We start from the raw sequence: 14,950 nt of genomic DNA, 5'->3' as shown, positions 1-14,950 counted from the left end.
TTATTTTGGTCAATTTTTTAAATTACTTCAACTGATATGAAAGATTTTTTTTTAAAACAATTTTACCGTCTAGAATTTACTGCTATGTACAATTTTGTCGGCTACAATTATTGAAACGACTAAAATAATTGGTGAAAAATGTAAAATTAAATTATAATTGATTAATTTGAACTTTTGAAGAATTAACTTCAATTTAATTTAAAGTATTGAGAATAAAGGGTAACTTGTTAGTAAATTTTATGGATTAAGATTTTTTTTTTTTTTTTGAAGAAAAGGATTAAAATTATTAAATAAGAAAGTGCAGATGGCAATACTCTTGTATACTAGTTTTATTAACAAATTTGAGGATTAAAAGTATTAACTTTTAAATACTAAGGATTAAAGTGAACAATGCCAATGAAGCCTTGGCCGTTATAACAGGTTTCGACTATGCCTCTCCTCTCTCCTCTCCAATCTACCCTTGAATGGATGAGAATCTCGAGAACATTTACTAATTAAATCAGATCTACCTGCCTATTTAAAGCTGCAAGCTTCGTGCTCAAACAAGCCTATAAACTATAAGCTTCAAGTGAAACTTGGAATTTTTTTAATAAAGAAAGCCGTGTAAGACAGGATTCCGCCAGCGCAAGCTTTGAACATTGCTCATATTTTGGGGATAATTCAGTTTCGTTAAAAAATCTATTAACAGTCTTTGCTAAAAAAAAAAAAAGAAAACAAAAACCAAACAAAAACCCATGTCTGTAATATCTGTAGTTATGCCGGAAAGTCCTTATTTTTTCGGATTTTTTTATTTATTTTCGGAGAACTTTTGAACAATTTTCCGTACTTGGGAGAATTTTTTTTGAGGTAGTTCTTTGGGAGATTGAGAATGTGGGTTTGTGCCTGATTGATCACGAACCAACTCCCTTGAGTTTCTTTTTTCCCTCTCCCTGCAAAGGTTCTTTAGAGAGCCTTAGACATAAGGGAGAAGAGGGAAAAAAAAAAAAAAAAAAAAAAGAAAGGCAAGTCAAAGCCAAAGCGGTACTGCTTTGGTTAATGGGCGTGGTTGTTGATATGAGAGGCAATGGCGTTACTAAGGGTTCCTGGGGTTTCAGTAATTTTATAAGGAGAAAGAATGTTGATTCAGTTTTGGATAGGAGAAAGGGTGGCCAACAGTTGGCTAAGAAACTCTCTGCTGTTGACCTCGTTGCTATTGGTAATTGACTAAATACCTAAAACTTTGAATGTTAATTTGGAACTGCTTTATTTTTTCCCCTTTTTTCTGTTAGTTTTGATCATTTCTTGAGTTTGTCTACATGTTCTTCCTTTTCTTTTGTGCATTCGTTGCTGTTGGTTACCGGCTGTATGTATAGTTTTGGCTTTCAAGCTACAGATTTATCTTTTATTTTCCCCCTTATTTGAATAGACGATAGATTTTATGTGCTTTGTTGGGTTTTGTCGTGTTGCAGTTTATGTGAATTCGTGCTGTTTGGAATTTATACTTTAGTTATTTGATTTAGATTTACGGGTATTTCGCTATTTCATTTCAAATCCAAATATGTGTTCAACTATGCAAGGAAAAGGGTTCCGTTTGCTTATGGTGGTTCCATTTCGTAATCAGGAGTAGGAGCAACAATTGGAGCTGGAGTATATATTCTTGTTGGAACTGTTGCCAGAGAGCAAACAGGACCAGCTCTTACCATTTCATTCCTTATTGCTGGAATAGCAGCTGCTCTCTCAGCATTTTGTTATGCAGAGCTTGCATGTCGCTGCCCATCAGCCGGAAGCGCCTATCATTACACATACATCTGCATAGGAGAAGGGTAAAGTAGAACCGCTTCAATAGTTATTAGATGGATTTATTTCTTCCTGTAAATGGATAAATCAAAACCTATCATCAATAAACTCAGAGAAAATAAAGATCAACTAGATGACCAAATTGTATTTATGTGTTTTGGTATCCTTTGTTGATGACTCCATCGTTGTTGTCTCTTGCAGTGCTGCATGGTTGGTCGGTTGGGCATTGATTCTCGAATATACAATTGGAGGTTCAGCTATTGCTCGCGGCCTAACCCCAAATCTGGTGAAGTAGATCTTCCTAAGAATCAACTTGCCTCTGTAAATGTTTTAATGGATATGATAGATATTATGTTCTTTTCTTTCTTATTAAATCATTATCCATTTATTCGTTTCATGAAATTTATTTTAAATCTTAACTACCCACACATATGCATATGGGTGGCTTCTAGTCTTATACTCTTATTGTCTGTGTTTATTTTTATGTAAAGTCTGTTTCATCTCATCTATACTCGTCATTTATATTCTGATCACTTATCTTTTTTGTTATTATCAGGCCCTATTCTTTGGAGGTGAGGACAAGCTGCCTTCCTACTTTGCCCGCCACACCATTCCTGGGCTTGGTATTGTTGTGGACCCATCTGCAGCGGTTTTGGTTCTTCTTGTCACTGTACTCTTGTGCATGGGGATCAAGGAGGTATTTTTAATCTTTCCTTTTTAAACTATTTGCAGCATTATTCATTTATGTTCATGCTCTGATTACATTGGTTCTTCATCTCACAGAGTTCTTTGGCCCAAGCCATTGTGACAACAGTTAATGTATGTGGGATGCTTTTTATCATAACAGTTGGAGGATATTTGGCTTTCAAGACTGGATGGATTGGATATGAACTTCCTGGCGGGTAACCATTGTGTGATTTTGTTGTTTTGGCTCACTGTGTATAGCACTAGCGGTCTAGTTCACTCACTATTTTCTAATTTTATAGGTATTTCCCCCTTGGTTTAAATGGCATGCTTGCTGGATCTGGTGTAGTGTTCTTTTCATTCACTGGTTTTGATGTTGTTGCTAGCACTGCTGAAGAGGTAATTATGCATTTGGGCGATTGATCAGTCATAGTAAGTGGGAAAAAGAAATAAGAAACAGAGAATGATATTTATTTGCAGAAAAATTTTAGGCTGCTGCTTTTAGCTTATGAAACTTACCATCATTTTGTTAATCATTGTCATAGGTGAAATTTCCTCAGCGTGATTTGCCGCTAGGTATAGGGATTGCTTTATCTATATGTTGCGTTTTGTACATGCTGGTGTCAGTTGTTGTTGTTGGCTTGGTGCCATACTTTGCACTGGATATAGACACTCCTATCTCTTCAGCATTTGCTTCTCATGGGATGCAATTGGCAGTGTAAGATGGATATTTCCTTTTAATTAGCTTATTTAGTCTTTATTCTAAATTTGGGAGTATCTCCTTATTGTTGTTTGCTACTACATTTTTAACTTCTCTAATTGCAGGTACATTATAACAACTGGGGCTGTATTTGCTCTTTGTTCAAGCTTAATGGGTTCACTTCTTCCTCAGGCAAGTAATGCTTGTTTCTACTTCTATTCAGGATGACTGTTATTCTCTTGACTGTGAGATACGTGCTTAAAAAAGTTCAATCACCAAGGATACTCGATGCCACCTCCACCACTTTAATTTTTCACTTTTCCCTCTCTTCTTTCAAACTATAACAGAAATTTGTTGACTTAAAGCTCTAGGAATGTGGTGTTAGTAGATAAGATGGTTCTCAAGATTTTGTCTTTTGCCAATTGTTAAACTAGAGTAAGCAAGTTTTACCAGTGATTTTTACTTGCATTTTCTTCAGCCCCGGATGTTTATGGCAATGGCAAGGGATGGATTGTTGCCATCATTTTTCTCAGAGATTAGTGAACGCACCCAAGTTCCAGTGAAGAGTACATTGGTAATTGGTTTTCTTGCTGCAGCCCTCGCATTTTTTATGGATGTCTCACAGTTAGCAGGCATGGTAGGCAAAGTATTCAACCTATCACCTTCTATATGAACATGATCTCTTAGGTGTTAAAATGTTAAGACAGATTTTCCTATTTTCCCTTTCGATACAGGTTAGTGTAGGTACCCTTCTTGCATTCACTTCAGTTGCAGTTTCTGTCTTAATACTCAGATATGTTACTCCAAATGAGGTGCCTCTTCCATCTTCACTTCATGAGTCTTTTGGTTCATTGTCTATGCAAAATGGTGATATTCAGGGAGTTGCCAGTCAAAACTTTAAGGATTATGTCAATTATTGTGACAGTAGTCAACATTTGATTGACAATGGAGGGAGATCAATTGCACACCCACTTCTTCAGAAACAAATAATTCAAGGTAAGGTACCACTTAGGTGTCTTGGGGACTGGATCTTGACATGTTCCTACTCTTTCCACTATGTCTGCATCCTTGTGTTGAATCATATGATTTGAGAACCCTGTTAACTCCATAAAACATGTTAATGCATTGCAATGATATAAATACATCCATTTTGTGAGAAACACATATGCACAAACTAATGAAAAATGGACTAGATTTAAGAAAAAAGAAGAAAGTTAAACGAATGATAATATATGATAGTTAAAAGAGAGGAAAAAAAAAAAAGTCAACATTTTGGTACAATAATTTGTCATCTCTTTTCGTGATGCAATGCCAGTTTTGTCTTATATGGCAGTTCCCCTTCGTGAAGAATAAGCACTCCCTTATTTCTTTTACTTTGAGAATCAAAGCCACAGTTTGTTGTTTGTCCTCAGCTTTGTTTTACTTCTAGTTCATGGATACCTGCAGATATTTAGTGTACTCTGAAACCCTTTACAAACAGATATCTGTCTTTTGACTTCATGTTAACTATACAGATGAACAGAGTCAACAAAAGAGGCGGAAAATTGCAGCTTGGAGTATAACAGCTGTATGCGTAGGGGTTCTTGTCTTTACATCTGCAGCCTCGTTTAAACTTCCCAGGTTAGTCATGTGTTGCAAATCCTTGCCCTTTTATGATTTCTCTTTTCTTTTGTCCAGAACTCACTACATACAGCATAGCCTGCATACAATTCTACAAAATCTACTGTAAAGATTAACAGGGAGATTATGTTTTGATAACATTCCTCCCGGAAAATTTCCCTACTTCGTCCATTCTGCTTTGATTCTTCGAATAATATCCTCATCAAACTCTTCCTTCTTTTTTATCATGGATCAATGCTATAAATGACTGCAGTGAGACATCATTACTCCATTCAATCTAACAAAACTTTCTTCTTTATTTTTGGCATTAGTAAAGCTGTAATGGAGTGCATGTCATTTTAATTTTGCTTAGAAAAAAAAATTTGATTTTAGGATGCATTTTCATAGCTCTAAAATTTCTTGCAGTTCTATGGTTTGCTACAAATAACAGAAGTTCTTGCTCCCAACATTCAAAGAAAGATGAAATCATCCTTCTAATACAATATACTTTAGAATTGGGATATGCATGTGGCATGAAAATTTTAAAAAGAAGAGGAAAAGAACAATGACGTAAATTATTAGTTTGCTAAGTTCCTACCTTTCATGAGGATTGTATCCTTAGCTCAGCCTGCAGTTGTGCTTAACGCAAAGCTGTGGCATTTGAGTACTTAAAATTTATAAAGCAACGAGCATGGGAATATCATATTCGTTATTATATATCAAATGTGGAAATGTAATATTAAACATTTTTTAAAAAAGTTTTCCATGTTTCCTTTGGCATGCAGTTAGTCAAAAACGTGCTTTTTCGTACTCTACAATTAATTTTTTTCTCTATGGTTCTTAACTTTCTATTGTTGATTCTACTAGCCTTCTGCGCTTCACATTTTGCACAGTGGGGGGAGGTCTTCTATTGTGCAGTTTGATTGTTCTAGCTTGTATATCCCAGGATAACTCAAGACACAAATTTGGACACACAGGAGGTATGTCCTAACTTCAAATTATTGTGATGCATATTGAACAGAAACAGATTGTTCAAGGCTAGGAACCACATTAGAGGGTCCGTTTAATAGTTCTTATGATCATGATGGCCACTTTGAAGCTCTGATAGCCCCATTTTTGAAACTAAATGTTGGTTTAATAAGTTGAATTTTTCAAGTGGCTGGAGTTAGTTGAAGTGAAAAATTTAATCATTGATTTGAGTATTGTAATTTGTAAGAGATCAGATTAGTTAACCTAACCAACACATTCAGAAAATTTTGTGAAAGTTCAAAACCAGAAGCAGTATTAGTTTGAGGCCTCGAGACTTCAAGGGAAAAGGAACATATAATTTGTATTTGGTCTTCAAATTGTAAAACATATTTCGTATTAGAATTCTTGTGCTTGTCTTGCAAATATCTTGTATAGCTTTTCAATTAGTATTTTTCTCAAAAGCTTTTCATATGCATACCTCATCTAACAGATTAAATTCTTGACTGCCTTCCAGGTTTCGTCTGCCCGTTTGTTCCGTATTTACCTGTTGCTTGCATTCTTATCAACACCTACTTGTTAGTTAATCTAGGGTGAGTATGCTTATTCTTAGTAAATGAACTGTGCTTAGTTTCACAAAATTTTCACTATCATATTTAAGGTCTAATAGCTGGTCTTTACATGAAACACATAGGGCTGGCACATGGATCCGTGTTTCTATATGGCTACTAGCAGGAGAATTAATTTATTTATTTTATGGTCGGACACACAGTTCTCTGATGAGCGCTGTTTATGTTCCTACTGCTTATGCTGATGAGATATATCGCATCTCATCAGGTCATCTGGTGTAGACTTCATTTAAGGAAACATCTCAAACAACTCGCTTCCATTTCGCAAGAAGCACTTCCGGTTGCATCTTTGCTGTAATTCCTTATGACACATAATCCATTGATCAATGATTGCAAATCGATGTCATGTGTTGGTGTAGTATTGCGAGTAGGGTGAAATTGAAGCCATTGTAATTTCTAATGGTGACTTGTATATAGCTAGCTTATATCTCAATATCTTAATTGTATTAATAGCAGCAAGAATAATTGTCTATTCCCATTTTCCTGTAGTGAGATTCTTGTAAATATTAAAATTCTATTTTTTTTATACCTTGTTTCTTTTTTAGTTTTTGCTAAGTTGTCTTTATGTAACAAATGCAGATGGTAAATCCAAGACTCATATCTATAGCTTTTACTTTTAAAGCTGTTCTCTTGATATTATTGTCATTTTCTTGAATGCTTCTTTAGAATTCCAGGTTTCAAGTTGCCTACTAGTCAAATGAAAATGACACTTAGCAAATAACTTTATTGATTCTATTCATTGACATGTGCAGAAGGGGAACCCAAAAGTTGCCTTCAATATGCTCATTTTGGGGATTAGAGCTCCAATGTAATTTTGTGACTGTCTGTTGCTATCAACGTTAGCGTGAATGAACAGTTTTTTGTTTTTTCTTTGAACCTTATCTGTGACTAAGCAATTATATACCAGTAAATTCAATTTTTAACTTTATGATTATAATTTCAAAAGGCCAAAAATCTCGAAAAATTATTGTAAATTTTAAGTTTACAAACAATGGGAGTCTGGCAGCAATACATTACCGATAAATTGTTTCACAAAATTTTGATAGAATTTGATTCAAGTATAATTAACTTCATATATTTAAGAATATAGCTAAATGAATTTTCAGTTATATTAAAAATGAAGTTTGAATTTAAAAGAAAATTCCATCAAATTTTACGGAAATCATTTATACTAATTACAAACAAGTTGTACGTATTAATTTTTTTTCCCTCCATAACAAAGGAGCTAAATTTTAGATTCATACCTTAATTAGTATAGTAATTTTTTTTTTTTTTTTAAAAGTCAGAATTTAAACCTGTAATTTCTTATTAGGTAATAACTAGTATAATTATAATTCAATCCTATTTTCTAAAATATATATTATCTCTTCGTTCTTAAAGATAGTTCTTTGGCAGATTGTACATCTGGGTTTTATGCCTAACTGATCACAAACCAACTCCCTTTAGTTATTTATTTTAATTTTTCCTTATAAAAAGGTTGAAACTTTGAAGTGACTTGGAGATAAGGGAGAAGAAAGGGGGGAAGAATAGAAAGAAAGACAACTCAAAGACAAAGTGGTGCTGCTTTGGTTGATTGGCTTGGTTGTTGATATGCAAGACAATGGTGTTGCAAAGGGCTCGTCGGGTTTCAGTAGTTTTATAAGGAGAAAGCATGTTGATTCAGTTCTGGTTAGGAGAGAAGGTGGCCAACAGTTGGCTAAGAAACTCTCTGTTATTGACCTCGTTGCTATTGGTAATTAACTAAATACTTGAAATTTGGAATGTTAATCTGGAACAGGGGTTTTTATTTTTATGCTAGTTTTGATCATTGCTTCAGTTTGTCTAAATGTTCTTCCTTTTCGTTTGTGCATGCATTGCTGTTGGTTTCTGGATTTTATATGTTTTTTTGGCCTCGAGCTAGAGATTAATCTATTTTTCTTTTTGTCCTTGTTTGAAATACATAATAGATTCTTATATGCCGATTGCTGGATTTTGCCATGTTGCGATTTCTATGAATTTATGTTTTTCCTGCTATTTGCAATTTTTACTTTAGTAATTTGATTTATATTGACCGGTATGTCTCTATTTCATTTCAAATCCAAATATATGTTCAACATGCAAGGAAAAGGTTCCTGTTTACTAATGGTTGTTCCATTCCGTAATCAGGGGTAGGAGCAACGATTGGAGCTGGAGTATATATTCTTGTTGGAACTGTTGCTAGAGAGCAAACAGGCCCAGCTCTTACCATTTCGTTCCTTATTGCTGGAATAGCAGCTGCTCTCTCAGCATTTTGTTATGCAGAACTTGCATGTCGGTGCCCATCAGCTGGAAGTGCCTATCATTACACATACATCTGCATAGGAGAAGGGTAGAATAGAACTATTTAAATGGTTATTGGAACGGATTTATTTCTTCCTGTAAATGGATAAATAGAAACCTATAATCAATAAACTCGGAGAAAACAAAGTTCAACTAGATGACCAAATAGTATTTATGCGTTTTGATATCACTTTGGTGGTGACTCGATTGTTGTTGTCTCTTGCAGTGCTGCATGGTTGGTCGGTTGGGCATTGATTCTAGAATATACGATTGGAGGTTCAGCTATTGCTCGAGGGCTAACCCCAAACCTGGTGAAGTAGACCTTCTTAAGCATCTATTTTCCTCTGTAAATGTTTTAATCGATATGATACATTCCATATTATTAAAGCACTGTTTATCAATTCATTTTGTGGAATTTATTTAAAATCTTGATTACCCACATACCTGCATTCAGGTGACTTCTGTTCTTATTCTTTGTGTTTATTTTTGAATGAAGTATATTTCATCTCATCTACTCTCAGCATTTATATTCTGGATCACTTATTTTTGTTTGTTATTTTCAGGCCCTATTCTTTGGAGGTGAAGATAAGTTGCCTTCTTACTTGGCCCGCCACACCATCCCCGGGCTTGGTATTGTTGTGGATCCATCTGCAGCTATTTTGGTTCTTCTTGTCACTGTAATCTTGTGCATGGGGATCAAGGAGGTGGTTTAAACTTTCCTTTTCAACCTATTTGCAGCATTATTAATTTATGTTGATGCTCCAATTGCTTTGGTTCTTCATCTCACAGAGTTCTTTGGCCCAAGCCATTGTTACAACAGTGAATATATGTGGTATGCTTTTTATCATAACAGTTGGAGGATATTTGGCTTTCAAGACTGGATGGATTGGATATGAACTTCCTAGCGGGTAACCATTGTGTGATTTTGTTGTTTTAGCTCACCTTTATATTGCACCTCCGGTCTGTTCACTATTTTTTAATTTTATAGGTATTTCCCCCTTGGTTTAAATGGGATGCTTGCTGGATCTGGTATAGTGTTCTTTTCATTCATTGGCTTTGATGTTGTTGCTAGCACAGCTGAAGAGGTAATTATGCTTTTGGGTGATGGATCAGTAGCCATAATAAGTGAAAAAAAGAAATAAGAAAGAGAGAATGATGTTTGTATAACTTTGGGCTGCTGCTTTTTTGCTTATGAAACTTACCATCATTGTTTTAATCATTATCACAGGTGAAATTTCCTCAGCGAGATTTGCCGCTAGGTATAGGGATTGCTTTGTCTATATGTTGCATTTTGTACATGCTCGTGTCAGTTGTTATTGTTGGCTTGGTGCCATACTTTGCACTGGATCCAGACACTCCTATCTCTTCAGCGTTTGCTTCCCATGGGATGCAATGGGCAGTGTAAGATGGATATTTCCTTTTGATTTGCATATCTAATCCATCTTTTCTATTTGAGAGTATTTCCTCATTGTTGTTTGCTACTGCATTTTCGACTTCTCTAATTGCAGGTACGTTATCACAACTGGGGCTGTAACTGCTCTTTGTGCAAGTTTAATGGGTTCACTTCTTCCACAGGCATGTAATGCTTGTTTCTAAGTTTATCAGAATGATTGCTACTCTTAATTGTGAGATACGTGCATAAAATTCCATAAACAAGGGCCCTTAACTCCTCTCGCACTTCGCTTCTTTTCACTTTTTTCTCTTTTCTTCCAAACTCTAGCAAAAATTTTTTATTTAAAGCTCTCAGTATTTTTTTTTTTTCCAGTTAATAAGATGGTTGTACTTGAGAATTTGTGTTTTACCCATTGTGAAACTAAAGTAAAAAAAATGCTTTACCAATGATTTTTACTTTTCATTTTCTTCAGCCTCGGATGTTTATGGCAATGGCTAGGGATGGATTGTTACCATCTTTCTTCTCAGACATTAGTGAACGCACCCAAGTTCCAGTGAAGAGTACATTGGCAATTGGGATTCTTGCTGCAGCCCTCTCTTTTTTTATGGATGTCTCACAGTTAGCAGGCATGGTAAGTTAAGTACTCAAACTTATCAACTTCTATGGGCTTATTTTCACCTGTTATCCCTGAAATATAGCCCTATGACATTGCCGTACCAAGAATTCAATTTGTCACATAAAAATTCTTGAACCCCTATTTGTGATGGGAACTACAGTTCAGGGACAACAGGTGAAGATAAGCCCCTTCTATGTGAACATGATATCTTCGGTATTAGAATATGCCAAGACAGATTTTCCTATTTTCCCTTTTGTTATAGGTTAGCGTGGGTACCCTTCTTGCATTCACTGCCGTTGCAGTTTCAGTGTTAATACTTAGATATGTTCCACCAGATGAGGTGCCTCTTCCATCTTCACTTCATGAGTCTTTTGGTACATTGTCTACGCAAAGTGGTGATATTCAGGAGGTAGCCATTCTGAACTTTAAGGATTATGTCAATCATTCTGACAATAGTCAACATTTGATTGACAATGGAGGGAGATCAATTGCACGCCCTCTTCTTCAGAAACAAATAACTCAAGGTACCACTTAGATGTCTTGGACACTGGATCATGACATGTTCCCCTAATTCTTTCCCCTACATCTGTACCCTTGTGTTGAAACATAAGATTAGAGAGATTTGTTAACTTCATAAAACTTGTTAATGCATAAAGTACACTGATATAAATATGTCCACTTTGTGAGACAGGGATATGGACAAACTAATGCAAAATGGATTAGACTTAAGAACAGAGAAGAAAGTTAAATGAATGATAATATATATTAGTTACAGAGAAAAAGAAGTCAGAAATTGTTATAACAAATTGTCATCTCTTTTCATGATGCAATACCAGTAATATGGTGGGTTCCCTTCGTGAAGAATAAACACTTACCTTTTTCTTTTACTTTGAGAATCAAAGATAGTTTGTTTTTTGGTGTTAGCTTTGTCATACTTCTTTCTGATGGATTTCTGTAAATATTTAGAGTACTCTGAATACTTTTATGGGAGTTACAAGCTGATATCTGTCTTGATTTCATTTAACCATACAGATGAACAGAGTGAACAAAAGAGACGGAGAATCGCAGCTTGGAGTATAACGGCTGTTTGCATAGGGGTCCTTGTATTTACATCTGCAGCCTCATTTGAACTTCCTAGGTTAGTCATATGTTGCAAATCCTTGCCTTTTTATGCTTAACTGATTGTCAAATCCTTTTTCTCCTTTCTACTTTGTTTAGACCTTTCATTCAGTGAGTTGTTATGTTACCGAATATTTTTAACTGCACAATATCCTTAATTGATCTCAAAGACATGCTTTTTCTTATTCTGCAGTTAATTTGTTTCTTTGTGGTTCTTTTCTACTAGACTTCTGCGCTTCACATTTTGCACAGTGGGGGGAGGTCTTCTATTGTGCAGTTTGATTGTTCTAACTTGTATATCCCAGGATAACGCGAGGGACAGCTTTGGACACTCAGGAGGTATGTCCAAACTTCAAATTAATGTGATGCATATTGAACAGACAACAGATTGTTCAAGGCTAGGAACCACATCAGTGGGTCCATCTAATAGTTCTTTAATCATGATGGCCACTTTTGAAGCTCTAATAGCACCAGTTTCCAGACTAAATGTTGGTTCAATAAGTTGAATTTTTCAAGTGGCTGGAGTTTGTTGAAGTAAAAATTTAATCATTGATTTGACCTGTGTAAGAGATCAAATTAGTTGAAAATTTCGTGAAAGTTGAAAACCAGCAGCAGTATTGATTTGAGGCCTTGAGCCTTGGAGGAAAAAGTAAAATAGAATTTGCATTTGGTTCTATTGTAAAAGATATTTCATATTAGAATTCTTGTTCGTGTCTTGCAAAATATCTTGTATATCTTTTCGTATACACATGTCATCTAAAAGATTATTTCCACTTCCTTCCAGGTTTTATCTGCCCATTTGTTCCATATTTACCTGTTGCTTGCATTCTTGTCAACACGTACTTGTTAGTTAATCTAGGGTGAGTATAATTATTCTTAGTACATGAACTGTGCTTTAATTTCACAAAATTTTCGCGATCCATTTTTAAGGTCTAATCACTGTCTTATACATGATGAAACACACAGGGGCGGCACATGGATCCGTGTTTCTGTATGGCTACTTGCAGGAGAATTAGTTTATTTATTTTATGGTCGGGGACACAGTTCACTGATGAACGCGGTTTATGTTCCTACTGCTTATGCTGATGAGATACATCGCTCCTCATCCAGCCATCTGGTGTAGACTTTATTTAAGGAAACATCACAAACAACTTGCTTCCATTTTACAAGAAGCACTCTCAGTTGCATCTTTGCTGTCATTTCTTATTACACATGCTCAATTGGTCGACGATTATCGATATCATGTCTTGAAGGTGTAGTATTGGTGGAATTGGAGCCATTTGAATTTCTAATAGTAACTTGTAAATATATAGCTTACACCTCAATAATTTTTGTATTAATAGCAGAACATTATGAAAATGAAATAGTAGCTAGAATAATTGTATGTACATAACAATGAAACTGTTAAATCTATGATTCATCTCTAATCTATAGCTTTTACTTTGAAAGCTATTCTCTTGATATTGTTGTCGTTTTCTCGAATGCTTCTTTAGCATTTTCTAGTCTTCAAGTTGCCTAGTTTTCAAGAAAATGACTCCTACAAGTAACTTTTTTGTCATGTGCAGAAGTGGAACCCAAATGTTGCCTGTAAACAGCTTCAACTGGACATAGTTGTGTGGTTGCCTGCTGAAATGAACATTACTATAAATAGACATTTTTTTTACTCTCAACCCTTTTGAGCCTCTGTCTAAGGAATCATATATCAGTAAATTCAATTTTCAACTCCATCAGGTATAACTAATTTTAGAATTCTCTTTTCTTCTCAATTTGAAATGGGGAAAGTTCAAACTGACCTTAGAAAAATTGAATTCAAATGATTTGAAATTGAAATGTCAAGTGTTCTAATTCTTGAAGCAAGCTTTCAAAACAAAGGGCAAAGTTGCATTCCAAGAAAGGAGCCCTGGGTCACTTTGTCTTTCCATCAATTAAAGAAATTTATGCTATTGCCATTATCATCATAATTGGTAAAGACAAAAAAATTAAAATGGGTTCGCCATCAAATAATTAAAGCTGCCCACATTTTCAAGCCTGCATCAGCAATGGACAATCCTGGATTCCATTAATGAATCTATCTTTTGATTATTTTATGACTAAATAAGCATTTAGTGTCCCAGTTGTGTCATAATTACGATTTGAAAATTTTTTTTATTTGATAAATAAACTGATTAATTTTTGAAGTTTAAACTATTTAATATTTCCGGTTAAAATATTATTTTTCAAATTAAAAGTCTATAATATTTAGTTATTTAGTTCTTCATGTTTAGTATTGGATGCAAAAACAATATTTTTGGGACAAAAAGACAAATACACAAATTAGTAGGACAAAATTGTAATTACAACTGAGTCTAAAGAATTAAATAATTATTTACCCTTATTTTACTGGCTGTTTTTTAAGTGCATGGGCCTCAATTCTAAACTTGTACGCATCTCTCATGATAATAATAATAATTAATAAGTGAATGGCCATCACTTCACTTGACCAATTTGGATGGCTATTAAATTTTTTAGATTTTTAATAATGCAAGTCGATTTCAATAGATCCATAGGGTTTGGAGTGCCAATCTAATAATTTCCCTAATTTAAAAATAGAAAAAAAAAAAAAATAGTCGAAGCAAGTCGGGACTCAGCAACCATCAATATCATAGCCTTGGTTAATGTTTCTTTTTTCCAGAATTATTATTTATTTCAAAATTAATAATATAATTATTATATCTCACATAAATAAGAGTAAAATAAAAAATATATATTTATAATCATTGAAAATATTAAAAATAATTTATAATTTATGACAAAATAATTACACCTAAATAATTTATATTTTGAAAGAAAGGTGTAATTTTTAGTTCAATGAACTGAAATTGTCCTGTCAGGAGGTAATAAATTTTTAATACTCTACTAGGTACAAATGATTAAAGAAAAGAATCCAAATTTAATTATATTTGCATTGAGTAAATAATAATTTTTGCAGACTAAAAAACAAACTGCTACCTATAAAAATAGAAATATGGTAATTCCTATTGGCCAATGGAAAGGCAGATTAGTGATGTCTATTATAGTAATTCTGAGTAATTACAGCAAGGATTTGTTTGTTGTGTTTAGTTTTCAGATTCAATGCATTGTTTGCTTTCTCCTCAAAAATGGCAACTTGCATTTCCTCAGTTGACAGTTGC

At 34.4% G+C, this 14,950-nt stretch overlaps 2 protein-coding genes across 5 annotated transcripts; both read left to right on the top strand.

The window, feature by feature from the left end:
* The first annotated feature begins 466 nt into the window (after nucleotides 1-466).
* Nucleotides 467-6,880, top strand: LOC105632580 (cationic amino acid transporter 4, vacuolar). 2 transcript variants are annotated; one of them, XM_089717814.1, is made up of 14 exons: nucleotides 467-1,195; nucleotides 1,601-1,802; nucleotides 1,978-2,062; nucleotides 2,333-2,473; nucleotides 2,560-2,678; nucleotides 2,763-2,859; nucleotides 3,006-3,178; nucleotides 3,286-3,352; nucleotides 3,639-3,797; nucleotides 3,895-4,156; nucleotides 4,675-4,780; nucleotides 5,627-5,739; nucleotides 6,243-6,318; nucleotides 6,563-6,880. In XM_089717814.1, the coding sequence occupies exons 1-14, from the start codon at nucleotides 1,036-1,038 to the stop codon at nucleotides 6,585-6,587; spliced, it is 1,785 nt and encodes a 594-aa protein (XP_089573940.1). In that variant the 5' UTR covers nucleotides 467-1,035; the 3' UTR covers nucleotides 6,588-6,880. The 2 variants fall into 2 exon arrangements, with proteins under 2 accessions (XP_089573940.1, XP_089573939.1); XM_089717813.1 differs by having other exon boundaries at nucleotides 469-1,195; nucleotides 6,420-6,880.
* Nucleotides 6,881-7,718: 838 nt separating this feature from the next.
* Nucleotides 7,719-13,241, top strand: LOC105632579 (cationic amino acid transporter 4, vacuolar). Of its 3 annotated transcripts, XM_012214994.4 has the most exons (14): nucleotides 7,720-8,086; nucleotides 8,500-8,701; nucleotides 8,879-8,963; nucleotides 9,216-9,356; nucleotides 9,442-9,560; nucleotides 9,641-9,737; nucleotides 9,881-10,053; nucleotides 10,161-10,227; nucleotides 10,518-10,676; nucleotides 10,924-11,185; nucleotides 11,694-11,799; nucleotides 12,007-12,119; nucleotides 12,565-12,640; nucleotides 12,747-13,241. In XM_012214994.4, the coding sequence occupies exons 1-14, from the start codon at nucleotides 7,945-7,947 to the stop codon at nucleotides 12,901-12,903; spliced, it is 1,899 nt and encodes a 632-aa protein (XP_012070384.1). In that variant the 5' UTR covers nucleotides 7,720-7,944; the 3' UTR covers nucleotides 12,904-13,241. The 3 variants fall into 3 exon arrangements, with proteins under 3 accessions (XP_089573937.1, XP_089573938.1, XP_012070384.1); XM_089717811.1 differs by lacking the exon at nucleotides 12,565-12,640 and having other exon boundaries at nucleotides 7,719-8,086; XM_089717812.1 differs by lacking the exons at nucleotides 12,565-12,640; nucleotides 12,747-13,241 and having other exon boundaries at nucleotides 7,719-8,086; nucleotides 11,974-12,110.
* The last annotated feature ends 1,709 nt before the right edge of the window (nucleotides 13,242-14,950 follow it).

The sequence above is a fragment of the Jatropha curcas genome, chromosome 2 (assembly GCF_041381405.1).
Source record: "Jatropha curcas cultivar XTBG-Jc1 chromosome 2, XTBG_Jcur_1.0, whole genome shotgun sequence".
Taxonomy (NCBI): Eukaryota; Viridiplantae; Streptophyta; class Magnoliopsida; order Malpighiales; family Euphorbiaceae; genus Jatropha; species Jatropha curcas.
Note: the sequence above shows the minus strand (reverse complement) of the source record. Positions and strands in the feature narration are given on the sequence as shown.

Coding starts and splice junctions, on each gene's coding strand:
- LOC105632580 (XM_089717813.1), top strand. CDS start 1,036: ATGGGCGTGGTTGTTGATATGAGAGGCAATGGCGTTACTAAGGGTTCC. Junction 2,474..2,559: donor TGTGCATGGGGATCAAGGAG/GTATTTTTAATC, acceptor TTCATCTCACAG/AGTTCTTTGGCCCAAGCCAT. Junction 3,179..3,285: donor CATGGGATGCAATTGGCAGT/GTAAGATGGATA, acceptor CTCTAATTGCAG/GTACATTATAACAACTGGGG.
- LOC105632579 (XM_012214994.4), top strand. CDS start 7,945: ATGCAAGACAATGGTGTTGCAAAGGGCTCGTCGGGTTTCAGTAGTTTT. Junction 9,357..9,441: donor TGTGCATGGGGATCAAGGAG/GTGGTTTAAACT, acceptor TTCATCTCACAG/AGTTCTTTGGCCCAAGCCAT. Junction 10,054..10,160: donor CATGGGATGCAATGGGCAGT/GTAAGATGGATA, acceptor CTCTAATTGCAG/GTACGTTATCACAACTGGGG.